The 27,054-nt window shown below is 38.8% G+C and overlaps 1 protein-coding gene across 1 annotated transcript in view; it reads left to right on the top strand.

Moving 5' to 3' along the window:
- Positions 1–27,054, top strand: part of epha4b (eph receptor A4b) — a 428,693-nt gene that overhangs the window by 250,168 nt on the left and 151,471 nt on the right. Inside the window, exon 11 of the mRNA XM_062023909.1 lies at positions 18,058–18,108. Coding sequence (XP_061879893.1) covers positions 18,058–18,108 — 51 coding nt within the window. The remainder of the gene's footprint in view (positions 1–18,057; positions 18,109–27,054) is intronic.

The following is a 27,054-nucleotide window of genomic DNA, read 5'->3' as shown; positions in this document are numbered from 1 at the left end:
AAAGTGAGAATGGACGCATTTTGGTGTAAAAAGTCAAGATAAAGGTGATAAAGGTGAAGTTATAACACTGAAACACCCTCAGGAAGAGCTGCTTTAAGACATGGCTAGCTAGCTAGCGGCTAACATCCATCCACAGTGTTTTAGCTACTTCTAAATCACTAATCCTGGCCTCCATGGCGACAAATAAAGTATGTTTCTTACAAGTACCATTATCACTGGAGGACGAGGAATAGCTAAACATGCTTCACTACACACCGTCGCTTACCGACATCACAATGTAAACAAACGCCATGGGTGGATCTACACCTGACATCCACTGTAATGATACCAAGTACATCAGCGTATTTAGTTGATACTACTATGATTACATTGATATTTTTTATCGTTACAAAAATATTTTTTCCTTTTTTAAAATGTATATTATGTTTATAAAGTCGGTAAATACGTCCCTGGACACATGAGGACTTTGAATATGACCAATGTATGATCCTGTACCTACTTGGTATCAGATCCATACCTAAATGTGTGGTATCATCCAAAACTAATGTCAAGTATCAAAGGAGAGAAGAATAAGTGATTATTACATTTTAACAGAAGTGTAGATAGAACATGTTAAAACAGAAAATAAGCAGATATTAACAGTAAATGAACGAGTAGATGAATAATAATTTTTTACAGTTTGTCCCTCATAATGTGTACAAAATAATAGGTGTATAAATGACACAACATGTTACTGCATACTAATTAGGAGTCTTTGTTTGTTTACTTCCTACTAAAAGACAAGTTGTCTAGTATGTTCACTATTTTTTTTAAGGACTAAATGACAATAATAAACATATGTTTCATGTACACTAACATTTTTCGTTCAAATAATGATATTTTTTTTGTGGTCCCCTTTATTTAGAAAAGTATGGAAATACATTACAAAACAGCATGTAATGCAATCAAGTGTCAGCATAAAAAAGGTTTCCCTCCTGTGACTGCAGGCCGTGGGCAGGAAAAGTCCTCCAGCGGGACCGCAGACGTCCTCATTATAAAAGTTAACCCTGCACACTAAATGTCAGCGTTGCATAGTAAATACCTGTGGAGTGCAACTCCCTGCCTGACATTTGCCTCGGCCATTGTGCAAACCTAACTTTGCTGGACAAGTGCCGGTTGCATAACGGTGTCCCGCGGTCTGAGTCGTGTGGCGTCCTGGCGTGACCGACATGGCGTGTGCCGCCCCACCTTCCTTTAGGCCACTGTCACAAACAAGCCCTGAACAAAACGGAGACGCACGGGAATAAAGATTCAAACTGACATTATTTACTTTTTTAGGTCAGCTAACCTGGCCGTGGACGTGATGCGTGTGTGTGTAAAGTCAACACAAAGGCTTTCCTGCCAAAAACTAGCACGCAGGAATTAAGCCACACCCACCAAATTTGGGAATAAATAAATATGTTTACATATGTAAGCTGCAGATGTATACTGGTACGAAAGATTTTTGTAAATGTTTATTTGTTTCCAAACAGTGCTTGTAACAAGGCAGTTAAACGGATGATCAAACAAAACAGAAGTCATTGTCATGGACCCACTAGCTGCGCGAGCTAGCTCTCCAATCAGCTAAACAGACTCAATAACTCCACGGTGACGTTTTGCCAAAATTATTGAGGAATTTGTCAAACTGTAACAAGGCAGTAAAACGGCTGATCAAACAAAACAGAAGTCATGGTCATGGACCCACTAGCTGTGGAAGCCAGTTCTCAATCAGCTGAACAGACTTAATAACTCCACGGTGACGTTTTGGCAATTTTATGGAGGAATTTGTCAAACTGTAACAAGGCAGTAAAACGGCTGATCAAACAAAACAGAAGTCATTCTCATGGACCCACTAGCTGTGGAAGCCAGTTCTTCAAGCAGCTGAACAGACTTAATAACTCCACGGTGACGTTTTGGCAATTTTGTGGAGGAATTTGTCAAACTGTAACAAGGCAGTAAAACGGCTGATCAAACAAAACAGAAGTCATTCTCATGGACCCACTAGCTGCGGAAGCTAGCTCTCCAATCAGCTAAACAGACTCAATAACTCGACAGTGACGTTTTGACAATTCTATGGAGGAATTTGTCAAACTGAAACTATACAAACAGAATGCCGTTATAAGTTAATGATACTGAACACAGACACTTGTAAACATGTTAGCATTTTCGCTAATGCTAACGGCACCAGCTTACATTATGATAGCTCATGCAAATGTGCATGAAAATACTCCTACAGGTATCACAAATTGGACGGTTTAGTGAGTATGAATTGTTTTAGTTATATTGTAAAACTTGCAAACGTTGCTTGGAGTGATGAATATTGAATCTTTTCGAGCAGAAACGCTATGGACGGTTACAAACTATTTGTTGAACACCAAACACCAGGCGGTAACTATGTCACGATGGGGTTTTTGCAGATTACTGCGGGGTTCGTTCTCCCGAAATGCAGGCGGACCACTCTGGACATGGCGTGCAGGTTGGAACATGATTTATTCCTCAAAATATCAAAGTATTACAAAAAACAGAAAGCGAGCCGACAGAACAACGTGCCTGATCGCACTCGAAGCTAAAGCAAATACCGTACTTAGCATAGACTTTAGACAAGGGATACTCACGAAACTGTGGCATGAAACAAACAAATCTTACATAGACATGGCATGAAGCAAACACTTAGCATAAACTAGAGACAAGGCAAAACTCACGGAACAGGTGCATGTAGCAAACAATGACGTCAGCCCGACTGACCGGCAAAGGCAGGCTTAAATAATGCCTCTGATTAGTGCTCGGGTAGCAGGAGAGCAGGCGAACACTAATCAGAGACAGGTGAACATAATGAGCAACCATGGCAACCAAACAAACTCAGAGGTGCACAAACAGGAACTGAAGGAGTCCAAAACTAACAGAAAACACAAAACATGATCAGGACCAGGGATCATGACAGTAGCCCCTCCTTAAGGACAGATTCCAGATGTCCACAAACACAAGGCAATATCAAGAGTCATGGGAGGGCGGAGGGGGGACTTGGCGGTGGGTCGCCAGACCAAATGTCCCGCAACCAGCGAGGGAGAGTCAGGTGGCGGCGACGCGTTGAACGCCGCTGCACTTGGCGAGGCGGGCGACCAGGGAACGGCCAAAAACAAACTCAGAGGTGCACAAACAGGAACTGAAGGAGTCCAAAACTAAAAGAAAACACAAAACATGATCAGGACCAGGGATCATGACAGTAGCCCCTCCTTAAGGACAGATTCCAGATGTCCACAAACACAAGGCAATATCAAGAGTCATGGGAGGGCGGAGGGGGGACTTGGCGGTGGGTCGCCAGACCAAATGTCCCCGCAACCAGCGAGGGAGAGTCAGGTGGCGGTGACGCGTTGAACGCCGCTGCACTTGGCGAGGCGGGCGACCAGGGAACGGCCAAAAAACAAACTCAGAGGTGCACAAACAGGAACTAAAGGAGTCCAAAACTAACAGAAAACACAAAACATGATCCGTGGTCCGGATCATGACAAAGTGAAGAAAAATCCGTAAATGAACCGCACCGTTTCATGAGCCGCAGGGTTCAAAGCGCAGGGAAAAAAGTCGGGGAAAACACAGTAAATATGCAAAAATCTTCTGATTGACTCTGCAGTATTGGGTTCAACAATTTAACTATGCCATGACACCACAAACATAATACAATCCGATATTGATATCAGATAATGCTTTGATATCAGCAAAAACTAATTGATATCAGCTTGTATCGGACTTGTGCAAAGCTGGACAGCGAGTCAACGTCACACGAGGTTGGTTTTTTCTCATATTTTAGTCAATTCACTCCAAAAAGAAGGTAGACACGACGGGCTATATCCCGCAAGGCTACTAGGAACTAGCAGCTACACAACAGCTAAGCACACAGTAGCACACGAGCCAGGCGATCATTAATTGAACACAACATCTGCGGAGATAAACAAGTATCAAATGCGTACAGTTGCATATTATCTCCACATACAAAGTATTCAGGGCAAAACGCTTATTAGAAGGTATCCAGTAAGAAACGTGTCCGCATGGTTTTAACTCTCACACACTTTTTAACATGGGCAACTATTGTGACGACTGTGTAGCCTATACATCACATATGTCAGAGTCAAGGCCCGCGGGCCATATCCGGCCCGCGAGAAGGTTTTTTACGGCCCTTGGGATGATCTTGATTTATTATTAGAACCGGCCCGCAGACCGCAGATCTTTTTTTTTTTTTTTTTTTTTTTTTTTTTTTTTTTATACCGCAGATCTTTTACACGCACCAAGCGGATGCCGGTCCAAGGTTCCGAAAGGGGGCGAGCGGCCCGCCGGGACGCGCCTGTCGGCCGAAGGGCTGCAGCCCGGCCGTCAGTCGCGGAGCCCGCCGTGCCACGCGCGCCAAGGGGGCGGGCCGAAACCCGGCCCCGAGGCCCTGAGACTTCTGCTTTGTTTCCCCAAACCGCGCGTCACCGCCGGGCCCGCACCACCGTCGGGCTGCAGCCCGAGCGTCGGTGGCGGAACCTGTCATGTGCCGCGCGCGCCAAGCGGAGCGGGGGGGTCAAGCGGGCCGAAACCCGCAGGCCACCCCCTCACCACGAGGCCCTGAGACTTCTGCGTTTGACCCCTACGCGCGGCCCGTCGGGACGCGCCCGCCGTCAAGCCACGAGGGCCAGCCGTCGGGTCGCGGAGCCCGCCGTGCCACGCGCGCCAAGGGGCGGGCCGAAACCAGCGGGGGGTTTCGGGCACCCAACTCGCCTCCCTCCCACGGAGGGAGGAGGGGGGTTTAATGTGAACATTACTGTGCAATCACATATTTAGAGTTTTTACTCAATTCAAGTTTAAAAGTTAAAGTTTAATATTTGTTTTCACTGCATGTTACTTCTCCTTAAACAAAGTGTTGTTTTTGATTTATAGATTTTTGCACTTTATTTTATTGTATTTCAATTTAATTATATTTTAAAAATATTTCAGTTGAGTGGATGATAGAAAATTGCTATTATTGTTTTTTTCTTTGAAGTAAATTTAGCCCACTTTTGCTAAAATAGAAAATATAGGCTACTGATGGTGCCTTGAATACCGGTTTCTTTCATTTAATGTTCATGTTATGGGGATTTTTATATAAAGGAAATTTGTCTTTTGTGTCTGTTGAAAATTAAAGATTACTGACAGAGCCATAAGAAAATATTGCTTTATTTATCTGATCATATTGGAATATATTTGTTAGGTTTTCAGTAGGTTCAATTAGGTTCACTAGACTATATGCGTCATTTAAAAATTTTTCAATGAACATTCGAACAGTCCGGCCCTCGGCTTGTAGCTAAATTTTTTATTTGGCCCTCCGTCCATTTGACTTTGACACCCCTGCTATACATGTTGGAAAATGGAGTCCCAGTAGTCACTAGTTGACTGGCTTCCAAGTGGGGTTGTTAAGTGTGTTAGTGTTAAGTGTGTTAAGTGTGTTAAGTGTGTTAAGTGTCCACACGCTGGTGACGGCGAAACAAAAGGAGTGTCAGGTTTTCTACGCCATGTTTAAGATTGTAGTGCTAATGATTCATGACACTTCTAACTGGAGAGTCTCTCTGTAAGTATTATGGAAATGAAGACATTTACACACACACACACACACACACACACACACACACACACACACACACACACACACACACACACACACACACACACACACACACACACACACCATGTATGTTCCCATGGGATGATCACAGAAGTGTGACGCATGTCCCCCAGTCCCCATATGTTCTACACACATGCCCAAAGCGCTGTGTGTGTGTGTGTGTGTGTGTGTGTGTGTGTGTGTGTGTGTGTGTGTGTGTGTGTGTGTGTGTGTGTGTGTGTGTGTGTGTGTGTGTGTGTGTGTGTGTGTGTGTGTAAAGATGGCCTCATGGTGTTGGACTGGGTCGAACCCAGCTGATAACCAGGTGACACCCTCCCACTCTTCCCCACTTTGAAAATGTGTGTGTGTGTGTGTGTGTGTGTGTGTGTGTGTGTGTGTGTGTGTGTGTGTGTGTGCGGTGTGCGTGTGTGTGTGTGTTCTTGTATTTCTACCCTTCTTGAGACACAAAGAAGGAAAAGTATCTTCCATATGAGGAGGTGTGAACAAGTGATGACATAAATCATGGTCCCAATAACATTGCCCCAAAGGGACAAGCGGTAGAAAATGGATGGATGGAATAGACAATGTCTCGTTTGCACCCTGCTGGTCAAAATGAGGTTGGTCCCAAAAAGGAGGGTTTTTTTCCGGATCGACTGTGTGTCACTTTTAAAAGTGCTCCCCCTCTGGTCAACATATGAAATAACAAGTGTGTGTACTTGCAATGCGCCCCCTTTGGCCAAAATTAATAGAATAAATAAATAAATATGTATATAGAGACATACTGTAATAACTTGAAGTAAATATTGAAGATTAAAACCAATTACCAACAAAAAAAATTTAAAAAAATGTTTTTAACAAAAAGCAGTCTTTGTCTCACAATGTGTCGACTTTTTTTTTTTTACAAAATTGGGAACAATTTCTCATATTCTTTCTGCTTCTGTAATATTGAAATATTTTCTCGTAAAGTTATTACTTTTTTTTATAAAAAATTATTACTTTTTAATGCAAAATGGTGACATTTGTCATATAAAATTCTGACTTTTATCACAATATTGCCAATTTTTGTTGTTGTTCCTGTAAAATAGTGACATTTTTTGAGTAAAATTGTGACTTTTGTCATAATTTGGCAAAGTAAAATTCAGATTATTATTATAATATTGCCAACATTTTAAGTTTCCTTATAAAATTGTGACTTTTGTCAAGTAAAAGTGCGACTCCTTTCATAAACTTGCCAAAATTTTAAGCTTTTCTTGTAAAATTGCGACTGATATTGAGTAAAATTCCAACTTTTATCATAATATTGCACAAATGTTCAGTTTTTCTTGTTAAATGTTGACTTGCGTTGAGTAAAATTTACAACTATTAGTATAATACTGCAAAATTCTAACTTTTTATTGTGAAATTGTGACCTTTTTCTTGTAAAATTCCAACTCATTTTACACAACAAGCTTTTTTATACTTGCATAGTATGTATATATGATTCATGTTGTAAATACACTTCTTTATACATCTAAAAAGGCTGGTCCTAAAGAGGGAGGCATTTTTTGTTTTGATTCCTATCAAAAAGAGGGTGGTCCCAAAAAGGAGGGATTTTTCACATTGACTGTGTGTCGCTTTTAAAAGTGCTCCCCTCTGGTCAACATATGAAATAACAAGTGTGTGTAAGAAATTGAAGTGCTCCCCCTCTGGTCAACATGTGTAATAAAAAGTGTGTGTAAGAAATTGGGTACTACGCTGTGTAGTGAAGCATGTTTAGCTATTCATCGTACTCCAGTGATAATGATACCTGGAAGAAACGTACTTTATTTGTCGCCATGGAGACCAGGATTAGTGATTTAGAAGTAGCTAAGGATGGATGTTAGCTGCTAGCTAGCTAGCCATGTGTTAAAGCAGCTCTTCCTGAGGGTGTTTCAGTGTTATAACTTCACCTTTATCTTGACATTTTACACCAAAATGCATCCATTCTCTCTTTTCTGTCTACACACTGTGTCTGCTTGTAAGTACTCTGTGTGTGTGCGCTGCCCAACATGCTCCTCTGCTGGTAAAACCAGCAATGTCATTAGAAATGTATTTTTTTCTTTATTTTTGTAATGTGAACAGCCACAATAAAGATGGGATTTGACAAAAAAAACATCCAAACTGGACTTAAGACCCTGACAGCTGCTATAAATCCTAAAAGTGTGTCTCCATGTGTTATCTTGCAGGGATGTTCTGAGCAGCAGCACACAGCACAGGCCATGTTCAGCACACCATTACACCAAACAGCTTTTTTTCTCTTTTATGGCCTGAAATGTTTGTGCTAAATCTTTAAAAAAGCATTGAGCCTCACATGTTTATGGGTGATGGGGACTATTAAACTCCTGTTTGCAGCTAATGCTCAACACAGTGGAAAAACACACACACACACACAGACACACTTGTATTTGTTACCTTCTTGAGACCTGAGAAAAATGCCTCCCTCTTTAGGACCACCCTTTCTAGATATATAAAGACGTGTATTTACAACATTAATAATATATACATACTATGCAAATATAAAAAAGCTTGTTGAGTTGGAATTTCATAGGAAAAAGGTCACAATTTCACAAGAAAAGTCGTAATTTTGCTTAACGCAAGCCAGCATTTTACAAGAAAAACTGAACATTTGTGCAATATTATGACAAAAGTTGGAATTTTACTCAATAACAGTCGCAATTTTACAAGAAAAAGCTTAACATTTTGCAAATATAATATAAATAATATAAAAAAAGCTTGTGAAAAATGAGTTGGAATTTCACAAGAAAAAGGTCACAGTTTCACAAGAAAAACGTAGAATTTTGGCAGTATTATAATAAAAGTCGTCATTTTACTCAACGCAAGTCAACATTTTACAATAAAAACTGAACATTTGTGCAATATTATGATAAAAGTTGGAATTTTACTCAATAACAGTCGCAATTTTACAAGAAAAAGCGTAACATTTTGCAAATATAATATAAATAATATAAAAAAGCTTGTTGTGAAAAATGAGTTGGAATTTCACAAGAAAAGGTCACAATTTCACAAAAAAAGTCGTAATTTTACTCGAAGCAAGTCAAAATTTGACAAGAAAAACTGAACATTTGTGCAATGTTATGATGAAAGTTGGAATTTTACTCAATAACAGTCGCAATTTTACAAGAAAAGCTTAACATTTTGCAAATATAATGTAAATAATATAAAAAAGCTTGTTTTGAAACAAGAGTTGGAATTTCACAAGAGAAAGGTCACAATTTCACAAGAGAAAGGTCACAATTTCACAAGAAAAACGTAGAATTTTGGCAGTATTATAATAAAAGTCGTCATTTTACTCAACGCAAGTCAAAATTTTACAAGAAAAACTGAACATTTGTGCATTATTATGACAAAAGTTGGAATTTTACTCAATAACAGTCGCAATTTTACAAGAAAAGCTTAAAATTTTGCAAATATAATGTAAATAATATAAAAAAGCTTGTTTTGGAACAAGAGTTGGAATTTCACAAGAAAAAGTTCACAATTTCACAAGAAAAACTTAGAATTTTGGCAGTATTATAATAAAAGTCGTCATTTTACTCAACGCAAGTCAAAATTTTACAAGAAAAACTGAACAATTGTGCAATATTATGATGAAAGTTGGAATTTTACTCAATTACAGTCGCAATTTTACAAGAAAAAGCTTAACATTTTGCAAATATAATATAAATAATATAAGAAAAGCTTGTGAAAAATGAGTTGGAATTTCACAAGAAAAAGGTCACAATTTCACAAGAAAAACTATTATAAGTATTATAATAAAAGTCGTCATTTTACTCAACGCAAATCAAAATTTTACAAGAAAAACTGAACATTTGTGCAATATTATGATAAAAGTTGGAATTTTACTCAATAACAGTCGCAATTTTACAACAAAAAGCTTAAAATGTTGGCAATTTTACTCGACAAAAGTCACAATTTTATAAGAAAACTTTGAAATGTAGGCAATTTTATAATATAATCAAAATTTTACTTGGCAAAATCATGACAAAAGTCATCATTTTACTCAAAAAATGTCACTATTATACAAGGACGACAAAAAAATTGGCAATATTGTAATAAAAGTCAGAATTTTATATGACAAATGTCACCATTTTGCATTAAAAAGTAAGGATTTTACATTAAAAAGTAATAATTTTAGGAGAAAATATTGCAGTAATACAGAAACAGAAAGAATATGAGAAATTGTTTCCAATTTTATAAGACAAAAGTCGACACATTGCGAGAAAAAGACTGCTTTTTGTTATTTATTTTGTTTGTAATTTTACTTCAAGTTATTACAGTATGTGTCTATATACACTTTTATTTATTTGTTTTCATTCATTTTGACCAACGGGGGCACATTTCAATTTCTTACACACACTTGTTATTTCATATGTTGACCAGCAGGGGTGCAAATGAGACATTGTTTATTAGATGCAATGTTATTGATTTATGTCATCACTTGTTCACACCTCCTCATATGGAAGACACTTTTCCTTCTTCATGTCTCAAGAAGGCTAGAAATACAAGAACACACACACACACACACACACACACACACACACACACACACACACACCCCTGCAAGGTCGGCCTAACACAATAAGTTAAACACTTCCAACAGGCTCGGTGAACAATTGATCAATAATTTGGTGGTAGAGCACAGACCCCCGCTGCAGGGTGTGTGTGTGTGTGTGTGTGTGTGTGTGTGTGTGTGTGTGTGTGTGTGTGTGTGTGTGTGTGTGTGTGTGTGTGTGTGTGTGTGTGTGTGTGACCCCTAGTAAATCTGGAGGTGGTCATGTCCAGAGGGGCTGCAGAGAGTGAATGTGTTGGATGTGAGGGTCTCTATAGGAACATCTGGGACTTGTACATAGTTGTCACCATGGGGGGTGCAAGTGACACTAACTACATAGTTGTCACCATGGGGGGTGCAAGTGACACTAACTCCATAGTTGTCACCATGGGGGGTGCAAGTGACACCAAGTCCATAGTTGTCACCATGGGGGGTGCAAGTGACACTAACTACATAGTTGTCACCATGGGGGTGCAAGTGACACTAAGTCCATAGTTGTCACCATGGGGGGTGCAAGTGACACTAAGTCCATAGTTGTCACCATGGGGGGTGCAAGTGACACCAACTACATAGTTGTCACCATGGGGGGGTGCAAGTGACGCTAAGTCCATAGTTGTCACCATGGCGGGTGCATGTGACACCAAGTCCATAGTTGTCACTATGGGGGGTGCAAGTGACACTATGTCCATAGTTGTCACCATGGGGGGTGCAAGTGACACTAAGTCCATAGTTGTCACCATGGGGGGTTGCAAGTGACACTAACTACATAGTTGTCACCATGGGGGGTGCAAGTGACACCAACTCCATAGTTGTCACCATGGGGGGTGCAAGTGACACTAAGTCCATAGTTGTCACCATGGCGGGTGCATGTGACACCAAGTCCATAGTTGTCACTATGGGGGGTGCAAGTGACACTAAGTCCATAGTTGTCACCATGGGGGGTGCAAGTGACACCAAGTCCATAGTTGTCACCATGGGGGGTGCAAGTGACACCAAGTCCATAGTTGTCACCATGGGGGGTGCAAGTGACACTAAGTCCATAGTTGTCACCATGGGGGGTGCAAGTGACACCAACTACATAGTTGTCACCATGGGGGGGTGCAAGTGACACTAAGTCCATAGTTGTCACCATGGAGGGGTGCAAGTGACACCAACTACATAGTTGTCACCATGGGGGGTGCAAGTGACACTAAGTCCATAGTTGTCACCATGGCGGGTGCATGTGACACCAAGTCCATAGTTGTCACTATGGGGGGTGCAAGTGACACTAAGTCCATAGTTGTCACCATGGGGGGTGCAAGTGACACTATGTCCATAGTTGTCACCATGGGGGGGAGGGGGGGGTGCAAGTGACACTAATTCCATAGTTGTCACCATGGGGGGTGTAAGTGACACCAACTACATAGTTGTCACCATGGGGGGTGCAAGTGACACTAAGTCCATAGTTGTCACCATGGGGGGGAGGGGGGGGTGCAAGTGACACTAAGTCCATAGTTGTCACCATGGGGGGTGCAAGTGACACCAAGTCCATAGTTGTCACCATGTGGGGTGCAAGTGACACCAACTACATAGTTGTCACCATGGGGGGTGCAAGTGACACTAAGTCCATAGTTGTCACCATGGGGGGTGCAAGTGACACCAAGTCCATAGTTGTCACTTTGGGGGGTGCAAGTGACACTAAGTCCATAGTTGTCACCATGGGGGGTGCAAGTGACACTATGTCCATAGTTGTCACCATGGGGGGTGCAAGTGACACTATGTCCATAGTTGTCACCATGGGGGGTGCAAGTGACACTAAGTCCATAGTTGTCACCATGGGGGGTGCAAGTGACACTAAGTCTATAGTTGTCACCATGGAGGGGTGCAAGTGACACTAACTACATAGTTGTCACCATGGAGGGGTGCAAGTGACACCAACTACATAGTTGTCACCATGGGGGGTGCAAGTGACACTAAGTCCATAGTTGTCACCATGGGGGGTGCAAGTGACACTAAGTCCATAGTTGTCACCATGGGGGGGTGAAAGTGACACTTAGTCCATAGTTGTCACCATGGGGATGCAAGTGACACTAAGTCCATAGTTGTCACCATGGGGGGTGCAAGTGACACTAAGTCCATAGTTGTCATTGTATGAATGTTGTCATTCATCAGGTCTTTGTAGTCTCAGGTCATTCATCATCACAACTGGACTATTTGGTTTGTACTAGAATATGTTTCACCTCTCATCTGACTAGACTTCATCACTTCATGTTCATAGTCTTGGACTTAGATTGTTACATCTAGTCTTAGACTTAGATTGGTCACATCTAGTCTTAGACTTAGAATGTTACTTCTAGTCTTAGACTTAGATTGTTACATCTAGTCTTAGACTAAACTTGGACTATTACTATTACTAGTACACATGTTGGACCAATGGTACATTGGACTATTATTAGTACTAGTACACATGTTGGACCAATGGTACATTGGACTATTACTACTACACAAGTTGGACCAATGGTACATTGGACTATTACTATTACTTGTACACATGTAGGACCAATGGTACATTGGATTATTACTAGTACACAAGTTGGACCAATGGTACATTGGACTATTACTAGTACTAGTACACATGTTGGACCAATGGTACATTGGACTATTACTACTACACAAGTTGGACCAATGGTACCTTGGACTATTACTATTACTAGTACACATGTAGGACCAATGGTACATTGGACTATTACTAGTACACATGTAGGACCAATGGTACATTGGACTATTACTATTACTAGTACACATGTAGGACCAATGGTACATTGGATTATTACTAGTACAAATACAAATTTTGGAACATTGGTACATTGGACTATTACTAGTACTAGTACACATGTTGTACCAATGGTATATTGGACTATTCCTAGTACACATGTAGGACCAAAGGTACATTGGACTATTACTATTACTAGTACACATGTAGGACCAAAGGTACATTGGACTATTACTATTACTAGTACACATGTAGGACCAATGGTACATTGGACTATTACTATTATTAGTACACATGTAGGACCAAAGGTACATTGGACTATTACTACTACACAAGTTGGACCAATGGTACATTGGACTATTACTATTACTTGTACACATGTAGGACCAATGGTACATTGGATTATTACTAGTACACAAGTTGGACCAATGGTACATTGGACTATTACTACTACTAGTACACATGTTGGACCAATGGTACATTGGACTATTACTACTACACAAGTTGGACCAATGGTACATTGGACTATTACTATTACTATTACTAGTACACATGTAGGACCAATGGTACATTGGACTATTACTATTACTAGTACACATGTAAAACCAATGGTACATTGGACTATTACTATTACTAGTACACATGTAGGACCAATGGTACATTGGATTATTACTAGTACAAATACAAATTTTGGACCATTGGTACATTGGACTGTTACTAGTACTAGTACACATGTTGTACCAATGGTACTAAGGACTATTACTAGTACACATGTAGGACCAAAGGTACATTGGACTAATATTATTACTTGTACACATGTAGGACTAAAGGTACATAGGACTATTACTATTACTAGTACACATGTAGGACTAAAGGTACATTGGACTATTACTATTACTAGTACACATGTAGGACCAAAGGTACATTGGACTATTACTAGTACACATGTTGGACCAAAGGTACATTGGACTATTACTATTACTAGTACACATGTAGGACCAAAGGTACATTGGACTATTACTATTACTAGTACACATGTAGGACCAATGGTACATTGGACTATTACTATTATTAGTACACATGTAGGACCAAAAGTACATAGGACTATTACTATTACTAGTACACATGTAGGACCAAAGGTACATTGGACTATTACTATTACTAGTACACATGTAGGACCAAAGGTACATTGGACTATTACTATTACTAGTACACATGTAGGACCAAAGGTACATAGGACTATTACTATTACTAGTACACATGTAGGACCAAAGGTACATTGGACTATTACTATTACTAGTACACATGTAGGACCAAAGGTACATTGGACTATTACTATTACTAGTACACATGTAGGACCAAAGGTACATAAGACTATTACTATTACTAGTACACATGTAGGACCAAATGTACATTGGACTATTACTAGTACTAGTACACATGTAGGACCAATGGTACGTTGGACTATTACTAGTACAAATACACATTTTGGACCATTGGTACATTGGACTAATACTATTACTAGAACACACGTTGGACCAATGGTACATTGGACTATTACTATTACTAGTACACATGTAGGACTAGAGGTACATTGGACTATTACTATTACTAGTACACATGTAGGACCAAAGGTACATTGGACTATTAATATTCCTAGTACACATGTAGGACTAAAGGTACATTGGACTATTACTATTACTAGTACACATGTAGGACTAAAGGTACATTGGACTATTACTATTACTAGTACACATGTAGGACCAAAGGTACATTGGACTATTTCTATTACTAGTACACATGTAGGACTAAATGTACATTGGACTATTACTATTACTAGTACACATGTAGGACCAAAGGTACATAGGACTATTACTATTACTAGTACACATGTATGACCAAAGGTACATTGGACTATTACTATTACTAGTACATATGTAGTGCCAAAGGTACATTGGACTATTACTATTACTAGTACACATGTAGGACTAAAGGTACATTGGACTATTACTAGTACACATGTAGGACCAAAGGTACATTGGACTATTACTATTACTAGTACACATGTAGGACCAAAGGTACATTGGACTATTACTATTACTAGTACACATGTAGGACCAAAGGTACATTGGACTATTATTAGTACTAGTACACGTGTAGGACCAAAGGTACATTGGACTATTACTATTACTAGTACACATGTAGGACCAAAGGTACATTGGACTATTACTAGTACTAGTACACATGTAGGACCAAAGGTACATTGGACTATTACTAGTACAAATACACATTTTGGACCATTGGTACATTGGACTAATACTATTACTAGTACACACGTTGGACCAATGGTACATTGGACTATTACTATTACTAGTACATATGTAGGACTAAAGGTACATTGGACTATTACTATTACTAGTACACATGTAGGACCAAAGGTACATTGGACTATTACTATTACTAGTACACATGTAGGACCAAAGGTACATTGGACTATTACTATTACTAGTACACATGTAGGACCAAAGGTACATTGGACTATTACTAGTACTAGTACACATATAGGACCAAAGGTACATTGGACTATTACTATTACTAGTACACATGTAGGACCAAAAGTACATTGGACTATTACTAGTACACATGTAGGACCAAAGGTACATAGGACTATTACTATTACTAGTACACATGTAGGACCAAAGGTACATAGGACTATTACTATTACTAGTACACATGTAGGACCAAAGGTACATTGGACTATTACTAGTACTAGTACACATGTAGGACAAAAGGTACATTGGACTATTACTATTACTAGTACACATGTAGGACAAAAGGTACATTGGACTATTACTATTACTAGTACACATATAGGACCAAAGGTACATTGGACTATTACTATTACTAGTACACATGTAGGACCAATGGTTCATTGGACTATTACTATTATTAGTGCACATGTAGGACCAAAGGTACATTGGACTATTACTAGTACTAGTACACATGTAGGACCAAAGGTACATTGGACTATTACTATTACTAGTACACATGTAGGACCAAAGGTACATTGGACTATTACTAGTACTAGTACACATGTAGGACCAAAGGTACATCGGACTATTACTAGTACTAGTACACGTGTAGGACCAAAGGTACATTGGACTATTACTATTACTAGTACACATGTAGGACCAAAGGTACATTGGACTATTACTATTACTAGTACACATGTAGGACCAAAGGTACATTGGACTATTACTATTACTAGTACACATGTAGGACTAAAGGTACATTGGACTATTACTATTACTAGTACACATGTTGGACCAAAGGTAAATTGGACTATTACTATTACTAGTACACATGTAGGACCAAAGGTACATTGGACTATTACTACTACACAAGTTGGACCAATGGTACATTGGACTATTACTATTACTTGTACACATGTAGGACCAATGGTACATTGGATTATTACTAGTACACAAGTTGGACCAATGGTACATTGGACTATTACTAGTACTAGTACACATGTTGGACCAATGGTACATTGGACTATTACTACTACACAAGTTGGACCAATGGTACATTGGACTATTACTATTACTAGTACACATGTCGGACCAATGGTACATTGGACTATTACTATTACTAGTACACATGTAGGACCAATGGTACATTGGACTATTACTATTACTAGTACACATGTAGGACCAATGGTACATTGGATTATTACTAGTACAAATACAAATTTTGGACCATTGGTACATTGGACTATTACTAGTACTAGTACACATGTTGTACCAATGGTACATTGGACTATTACTAGTACACATGTAGGACCAAAGGTACATAGGACTATTACTATTACTAGTACACATGTAGGACCAAAGGTACATTGGACTATTACTATTACTAGTACACATGTAGGACCAAAGGTACATTGGACTATTACTATTACTAGTACACATGTAGGACCAAAGGTACATAGGACTATTACTATTACTAGTACACATGTAGGACCAAAGGTACATTGGACTATTACTATTACTAGTACACATGTAGGACCAATGGTACATTGGACTATTACTATTATTAGTACACATGTAGGACCAAAGGTACATTGGACTATTACTATTACTAGTACACATGTAGGACCAAAGGTACATTGGACTATTACTATTACTAGTACACATGTAGGACCAATGGTACATTGGACTATTACTATTATTAGTACACATGTAGGACCAAAGGTACATATGACTATTACTATTACTAGTACACATGTAGGACCAAAGGTACATTGGACTATTACTAGTACAAATACACATTTTGGACCATTGGTACATTGGACTAATACTATTACTAGAACACACGTTGGACCAATGGTACATTGGACTATTACTATTACTAGTACACATGTAGGACTAAAGGTACATTGGGCTATTACTATTACTAGTACACATGTAGGACCAAAGGTACATTGGAATATTACTATTACTAGTACACATGTAGGACCAAAGGTACATTGGAATATTACTATTACTAGTACACATGTAGGACCAAAGGTACATTGGACTATTACTATTACTAGAACACACGTTGGACCAATGGTACATTGGACTATTACTATTACTAGTACACATGTAGGACCAAAGGTACATTGGGCTATTACTATTACTAGTACACATGTAGGACCAAAGGTACATTGGAATATTACTATTACTAGTACACATGTAGGACCAAAGGTACATTGGACTATTACTATTACTAGTACACATGTAGGACCAAAGGTACATTGGACTATTACTATTACTAGTGCACATGTTGGACCAAAGGTACATTGGACTATTACTATTACTAGTACACATGTAGGACCAAAGGTACATTGGACTATTACTATTACTAGTACACATGTAGGACCAAAGGTACATTGGATATTTGGGTTAAAGGATATTTCAAGCGCACTTTGGCCAAAGATTGAAGAGAAATGAAGATTGTTTCTTACTCATGTCCAGTTGTTGTCTGATGGTGTGTAAAAAGTGTGTAGTTTGCACATTGTAACCCCACTGGGTATGTGTTCTCTAGGCACTGTGGGTATATCAAAGCCAAGCAGGACCCCGATGAAGAGAAGATGCAGTTCCAGCATGGCCGAGGTAATGACACACCAAATGGTCTTAACGGTAATTTCAATGCATGCTCGCTTTCATTTAGTTTGATTAAAAACATGTTGTGACATGTTAGCTGTGTAATTGCCTCGCATTAGCACACACGCTACTGTGGTGCATCTAATTCAAAATAATTGGCTCAACTTTTAATTAAAAAGTGTGTTCTAGTTGGATAACTCAACTGAATGTTGTCACATTTATGTTGGAATAAACCAGGCTTTTTTTTGGGTACAAATTGTAGGACGGCACTCCTTTGGTATTCCCTTTAAAACGCTGAGTCATCATATGTAGCCCTATACTTCCTCACGCACACACACACACACACACCTAGACTCAATCCACACACGGTACACTACTTGTTGTTGTCTTATTTTTTACTGAACCCCAAAGCAGTGAAGTTGTCACGTTGTGTAAATGGTAAATAAAAAGAGAATACAACAAATCCTTTTCAACTTATATTCAATTGAATAGACTGCGAAGACAAGATATTTAACATTCCCACTGGAAAATGTTATTTTTTGCAAATATGAGCTCATTTGGAATTTGATGCCTGCGACATGTTTCAAAAAAGCTGGCACGAGTGGCAAAAAAGACTGAGAAAGTTGAGGGATGCCCGTCAAAGACTTATTTGGAACATCCCACAGGTGAACAGGCTAATTGGGAACAGGTGGGTGCCATGATTGGGTATAAAAGCAGCTTCCATGAAATGCTCAGTCGTTCACAAACAAGGACGGGGCGAGGGTCTCCACTTTGTCAACAAATGCCTGAGAAAATTGTTTAAGAACAACATTTCTCAAGCAGCTATTGCAAGGAATTCACCATCTACGCTCCGTAATATCATCAAAAGGTTCAGAGAATCTGGAGAAATCACTGCACGTACTGCATCAAAAAGCGACATTGGTGTGTAAAGGATATCACCACATGGGCTCAGGAACACTTCAGAAAACCACTGTCAGTAACTACAGTTGGTCGCTACATCTGTAAGTGCAAGTTAAAACTCTACTATGAAAGCCAAAGCCATTTATCAACAACACCCAGAATCTAAGATGGACTAATGCAATATGGAAAAGTTTTCTGTGGTCTGACGAGTCCACATTTCAAATTGTTTTTGGAAACTGTGGACGTCGTGTCCTCTCGACCAAAGAGGAAAAGAACCATCCGGACTGTTGTAGGGTGAAAAGTATCAACAACACCCAGAAACGCCTCGCTGGGCCCGAGCTCATCTAAGATGAACTGATGCAAAGTGGAAAAGTGTTCTGTGGTCTGACAAGTCCACACTTCAATTTGTTTTTGGAAACTGTGGACCAAAGAGGAAAAGAACCATCCGGACTGTTGTAGGGTGAAAAGTATCAACAACACCCAGAAACGCCTCGCTGGGCCCGAGCTCATCTAAGATGAACTGATGCAAAGTGGAAAAGTGTTCTGTGGCCTGACAAGTCCACACTTCAATTTGTTTTTGAAAACTGTGGACCAAAGAGGAAAAGAACCATCCGGACTGTTGTAGGGTGAAAAGTATCAACAACACCCAGAAACGCCTCGCTGGGCCCGAGCTCATCTAAGATGAACTGATGCAAAGTGGAAAAGTGTTCTGTGGTCTGACAAGTCCACACTTCAATTTGTTTTTGGAAACTGTGGACCAAAGAGGAAAAGAACCATCCGGACTGTTCTAGGGTGAAAGTGTAAAAGGCAGCATGTGTGATGGTATGGGGGTGTATCAGTGGCCAAGACATGGGTAACTTACACATCTGTGAAGGCACCATTAATGCTGAAAGGTACATACAGCTTTTGGAGCAACATATGTTGCCATCCAAGCAACGCTACCATGGGCGCCCCTGCTTATTTCAGCAAGACAATGCCAAGCCACGTGTTACAACAGCATAGTAAAAGAGTGCGGGTACTAGACTGGCCTGCCTGTAGTCCAGCCATTGAAAATGTGTGAAGGCTAAAATATGAGAAGGGAGACTGTTGAACAACTTAAGCTGTACATCAAGCAAGAATGGGAAATAATTCCACTTCAAAAATGTGTCTCCTCAGTTCCCAAACCTTTACTGAGTGTTGTTAAAAGGAAAGGCCATGTAACACACTGGTAAAAATGCCTTTTTTGCAATGTGTTGCTGCCATTAAATTCTAACTTCATGATTATTTGCTAAAGTTTCTCAGTGTGAACATGAAATATCTTGTCTTTGCAGTCTATTCAATTGAATATAAGTTGAAAAGGATTTGTTGTATTCTCTTTTTATTTACCATTTACACAACGTGACAACTTCACTGCTTTTGGCTTTTGTGTTTACTATGTTTAATTGTCTTTGCTTTAGGTGAGAACTTTGCATAAAACCCTTTTTGGGTTTCTTTTCCCACCTGCGCTTATTTCTTAGTACTCCTTTCTAGTCTCTATGTATTTTAACAGCGTTACCTTTTGTACTGTTTATATCAGGGGCCACCAACACGGTGCCCGCGGGCACCAGGTAGCCCGTAAGGACCAGATGAGTAGCCCGCTGGCCTGTTCTAAAAATAGCTCAAATAGCAGCACTTACCAGTGAGCTGCCTCTATTTTTTAAATTGTATTTATTTACTAGCAAGCTGGTCTCGCTTTGCCCGACATTTTTAATTCTAAGAGAGACAAAACTCAAAGAGAATTTGAAAATCCAAGAAAATATTTTAAAGACTTGGTCTTCACTTGTTTAAATAAATTCATTATTTTTTTTACTTTGCTTTATAACTTTCAGAAAGACAATTTTAGAGAAAAAATACAACCTTAAAAAGGATTTTAGGATTTTTAAACACATATACCTTTTTACCTTTTAAATTCCTTCATCTTCTTTCCTGACAATGTAAATCAATGTAAAGAATAATAAATACATTTTAATTTAATTCTTCATTTTAGCTTCTGTTTTTTCAACGAAGAATATTTGTGAAATATTTCTTCAAACTTATTATGATTAAAATTCCAAAAAATTATTCTGGCAAATCTAGAAAATCTGTAGAATCAAATTTAAATCTTATTTCAAAGTCTTTTGAATTTCTTTAAAAAAAAATGTTTCTGGAAAATCTAGAAGAAATAATGATTTGTCTAGCTTGGTCCAATTTATTATATATTCTAACAAAGTGCAGATTGGATTTTAACCTATTTAAAACATGTCATCAAAATTCTAAAATTAATCTTAATCAGGAAAAATTACTAATAAATTATTTTTTTTATTTTTTCCAAAAGATTCGAATTAGCTAGTTTTTCTCTTCTTTTTTTCGGTTGAATTTTGAATTTTAAAGAGTCGAAATTGAAGATAAACTATGTTTCAAAATTTAATTGTCATTTTTTTTCGTGTTTTCTCCTCTTTTAAACCGTTCAATTAAGTGTAAATATCATTAATTATTAATAATAACATAGAGTTAAAGGTAAATTGAGCAAATTGGCTATTTCTGGCAATTTATTTAAGTGTGTATCAAACTGGTAGCCCTTCGCATTAATCAGTACCCAAGAAGTAGCTCTTGCTTTCAAAAAGGTTGGTGACCCCTGGTTTATATTGTGCGAACAAATAACATTTCTGTATAGAACAGCAGCTACACGACGTGTCTAATGATGTCATCATTTCAACACCACCCGAGCCACGTTATTCCACCACGGACGGTCTTTCTGCAGAAATGGCAAAACACGCGACTTTTATTAAAGCCCATAAAGTGGGCGCGCTCGTTTCCACTGAACATTTATGAGATTTGGGAGCAGAATTGATGTTTTTTTCCTTGTTGTTTCCACAGTCAAGCTCCCCGGCAGCAGGACTTACATCCACCCTCACACCTACGAAGACCCCAGCCAGGCCGTCAGGGACTTCGCCAAGGAGATCGACGCCACCAATATTCTCATCGAGAGAGTTATCGGCGCCGGTGTGTGAACATCTCCTCGGGTCTTTTCAGAGGGAGAGTCCTTCAAGTCAACGTTGTGTGCAGGGGAGTTCGGGGAGGTGTGCAGCGGGCGCCTCTGCGTGCAAGGCAAGCGCGAGATCTACGTGGCCATCAAGAGTCTGAAGGCGGGATACTCCGACAAGCAGAGGCGGGACTTCCTGTCTGAGGCCTCCATCATGGGGCAGTTTGACCACCCCAACATCATCAGGCTGGAGGGCGTGGTCACCAAATGTGAGTCAGGCTTTAACGCGCCCCTTTTTAGGTGTGTGACGTCGCACCACACACACACACACACACACACACACACAGCTGACCCTGGGTCTGATGAAAGCTCTGTTGCCATGGTAACGCAGTCATCACGCATGCTCAAACAGCCACTTGTTTACCTCACATGATTGTGTTACAGCGTGTGTGTGTGTGTGTGTGTGTGTGTGAGAGAGGCCTGGTTCAACAAGATAGCTGATTGGTTATCTCTGGCCCTGCATGGCTCTCATAAACACTATCTCTCTCTCTCTCTCTCTCTCTCTCTCTCTCTTCCCATCTCTGCTTGTCAGCTGTGTCCATCTCTGGCCGTGTTCATCTTATCTTCTCATTTATCGCTGCCTCTTGTTGGCCTCGTCTCTGCATCTCTCATTCGCTACCTTTTTTTTTTTTTTTTACCGGCTGGCCGTGTCGCGGTGAAAAGAAGGTCTTGTCGTCGTGTTTCTCCCGCAATAATTGTATTTTAATCATTTAAGCTATCTATCAATATTATTATATTAATATAAAAAAATATATAGAGTACCGCCAAAGGGACAAGCGGTAGAAAAAAACCCAAACATTTCTGGACTATAGAATGCACCGGAATATAAGCCACACCCACTACATTTTTTAAATATCAGTATACATCATAAATGTTCATTTACATACCTTAATTGCTTCCAAACAGTGTTTGTAACAAGGCAGTAAAACGGCTGATCGAACAAAACAGAAGTCATGGTAGCTCTCCAATCAGCTAAACATTGGTAAATTTACAGAGGAGTTTGTCAAACTGAAACAATACAAACAGAATGCAATTGTAAGGTAATTGCAAGTGTAAAAGGAAGTTAGCGGCAATAATTGTATTGGCGGTAAACTACTTTAAGAATTCAAGCTATCTATCAAAACCAATATAACAAAAACAAGTAAATATAGTGTACGGTATGTTCCGGAATATAGAGCGCACCGGTATATAAGCCACACCCACAACATTTTTGAAATACCAGCCACACTGCACCACAGGTATATACATTGTGAAATGAGTTATTTACACATTAAGATTGTATAAATGTTTATTTACGTACCTCAATTGTTTCAAACAGTGTTTGTAACAAGGCAGTAAAACGGCTGATCGAACAAAACAGAAGTCATGGTAGCTCTCCAATCAGCTAAACAGACGGTGACGTCTTGGTAAATTTACTGAGGAATTTGTCAAACTGAAACAATACAAACAGAATGCAATTGTAAGGTAATTGCAAGTGTAAAAGGAAGTTAGCGGCAATAATTGTATTGGCGGTAAACTACTTTAAGAATTCAAGCTATCTATCAAAACCAATATAAAAAAACAACTAAATATAGTGTACGGTATGTTCCGGAATATACAGTGCACCGGTATATAAGCCACACCCACAACATTTTTGAAATATCAGCCACACTGCACCACAGGTATATACATTGTGAAATGAGTTATTTACACATTAAGATTGTATAAATGTTTATTTACGTACCTCAATTGTTTCCAAACAGTGTTTGTAACAAGGCAGTAAAACAGCTGATCGAACAAAACAGAAGTCATGGTAGCTCTCCAATCAGCTAAACAGACGGTGACATCTTGGTAAATTTACTGAGGAGTTTGTCAAACTGAAACAATACAAACAGAATGCAATTGTAAGGTAATTGCAAATGTAAAAGGAAGTTAGCGGCAATAATTGTATTGGCGGTAAACTACTTTAAGAATTCAGGTATCTATCAAAACCAATATAAAAAAACAACGAAATATAGTGTACGGTATGGTCCGGAATATACAGTGCACCGGTATATAAGCCACACCCACTACATTTTTTAAATATCAGCCGCACTGCACCACAGGTATATACATTGTGAAATGAGTTATTTCCACATTAAGATTGTATAAATGTTTATTTACGTACCTCAATTGTTTCCAAACAGTGTTTGTAACAAGGCAGTAAAACGGCTGATGGAACAAAACAGAAGTCATGGTAGCTCTCCAATCAGCTAAACAGACGGTGACATCTTGGTAAATTTACTGAGGAGTTTGTCAAACTGAAACAATACAAACAGAATGCAATTGTAAGGTAATTGCAAGTGTAAAAGGAAGTTAGCGGCAATAATTGTATTGGCGGTAAACTACTTTAAGAATTCAAGCTATCTATCAAAACCAATATAAAAAAACAACTAAATATAGTGTACTGTATGTTCCGGAATATACAGTGCACCGGTATATAAGCCACACCCACTACATTTTTTAAATATCAGCCGCACTGCACCACAGGTATATACATTGTGAAATGAGTTATTTACACATTAAGATTGTATAAATGTTTATTTACGTACCTCAATTGTTTCCAAACAGTGTTTGTAACAAGGCAGTAAAACGGCTGATCGAACAAAACAGAAGTCATGGTAGCTCTCCAATCAGCTAAACAGACGGCGACGTCTTGGTGAATTTACTGAGGAATTTGTCAAACTGAAACAATACAAACAGAATGCAATTGTAAGGTAATTGCAAGTGTAAAAGGAAGTTGGCGGCAATAGTTGTATTGGCAGTTAACTACTCTATGATTTAAGCTATCTATCAAAACCAATATAACAAAAACAACTAAATATAGTGTACGGTATGTTCCGGAATATAGAGCGCACCGGTATATAAGCCACACCCACAACATTTTTGAAATATCAGCCACACTGCACCACAGGTATATACATTGTGAAATGAGTTATTTACACATTAAGATTGTATAAATGTTTATTTACGTACCTCAATTGTTTCCAAACAGTGTTTGTAACAAGGCAGTAAAACGGCTGATCGAACAAAACAGAAGTCATGGTAGCTCTCCAATCAGCTAAACAGACGGTGACATCTTGGTAAATTTACTGAGGAGTTTGTCAAACTGAAACAATACAAACAGAATGCAATTGTAAGGTAATTGCAAGTGTAAAAGGAAGTTAGCGGCAATAATTGTATTGGCGGTAAACTACTTTAAGAATTCAAGCTATCTATCAAAACCAATATAAAAAAACAACTAAATATAGTGTACGGTATGTTCCGGAATATACAGTGCACCGGTATATAAGCCACACCCACAACATTTTTTAAATATCAGCCGCACTGCACCACAGGTATATACATTGTGAAATGAGTTATTTACACATTAAGATTGTATAAATGTTTATTTACGTACCTCAATTGTTTCCAAACAGTGTTTGTAACAAGGCAGTAAAACGGCTGATCGAACAAAACAGAAGTCATGGTAGCTCTCCAATCAGCTAAACAGACGGTGACATCTTGGTAAATTTACTGAGGAGTTTGTCAAACTGAAACAATACAAACAGAATGTAATTGTAAGGTAATTGCAAGTGTAAAAGGAAGTTAGCTGCAATAATTGTATTGGTGGTAAACTACTTTAAGAATTCAAGCTATCTATCAAAACCAATATAAAAAAACAACTAAATATAGTGTACGGTATGTTCCGGAATATACAGTGCACCGGTATATAAGCCACACCCACTACATTTTTTAAATACCAGCCGCACTGCACCACAGGTATATACATTGTGAAATGAGTTATTTACACATTAAGATTGTATAAATGTTTATTTACGTACCTCAATTGTTTCCAAACAGTGTTTGTAACAAGGCAGTAAAACAGCTGATCGAACAAAACAGAAGTCATGGTAGCTCTCCAATCAGCTAAACAGACGGCGACGTCTTGGTGAATTTACTGAGGAATTTGTCAAACTGAAACAATACAAACAGAATGCAATTGTAAGGTAATTGCAAGTGTAAAAGGAAGTTAGCGGCAATAGTTGTATTGGCAGTTAACTACTCTATGATTTAAGCTATCTATCAAAACCAATATAACAAAAACAACTAAATATAGTGTACGGTATGTTCCGGAATATAGAGCGCACCGGTATATAAGCCACACCCACAACATTTTTGAAATATCAGCCACACTGCACCACAGGTATATACATTGTGAAATGAGTTATTTACACATTAAGATTGTATAAATGTTTATTTACGTACCTCAATTGTTTCCAAACAGTGTTTGTAACAAGGCAGTAAAATGGCTGATCGAACAAAACAGAAGTCATGGTAGCTCTCCAATCAGCTAAACAGACGGTGACATCTTGGTAAATTTACAGAGGAGTTTGTCAAACTGAAACAATACAAACAGAATGCAATTGTAAGGTAATTGCAAGTGTAAAAGGAAGTTAGCGGCAATAATTGTATTGGCGGTAAAATACTTTAAGAATTCAAGCTATCTATCAAAACCAATATAAAAAAACAACTAAATATAGTGTACGGTATGTTCCGGAATATACAGTGCACCGGTATATAAGCCACACCCACTACATTTTTTAAATATCAGCCGCACTGCACCACAGGTATATACATTGTGAAATGAGTTATTTACACATTAAGATTGTATAAATGTTTATTTACGTACCTCAATTGTTTCCAAACAGTGTTTGTAACAAGGCAGTAAAACGGCTGATCGAACAAAACAGAAGTCATGGTAGCTCTCCAATCAGCTAAACAGACGGTGACGTCTTGGTGAATTTACTGAGGAGTTTGTCAAACTGAAACAATACAAACGGAGTGCAATTGTAAGATAATTGCAAGTGTAAAAGGAAGTTAGCGGCAATAGTTGTATTGGCAGTTAACTACTCTATGATTTAAGCTATCTATCAAAACCAATATAACAAAAACAACTAAATATAGTGTACGGTATGTTCCGGAATATAGAGCGCACCG

This window comes from Entelurus aequoreus, linkage group LG16, assembly GCF_033978785.1.
Source record: "Entelurus aequoreus isolate RoL-2023_Sb linkage group LG16, RoL_Eaeq_v1.1, whole genome shotgun sequence".
NCBI classification, from domain to species: Eukaryota; Metazoa; Chordata; class Actinopteri; order Syngnathiformes; family Syngnathidae; genus Entelurus; species Entelurus aequoreus.
The sequence above is the reverse complement of the archived record's forward strand: the minus strand, read 5'-3'. Positions and strand labels throughout refer to the sequence as shown.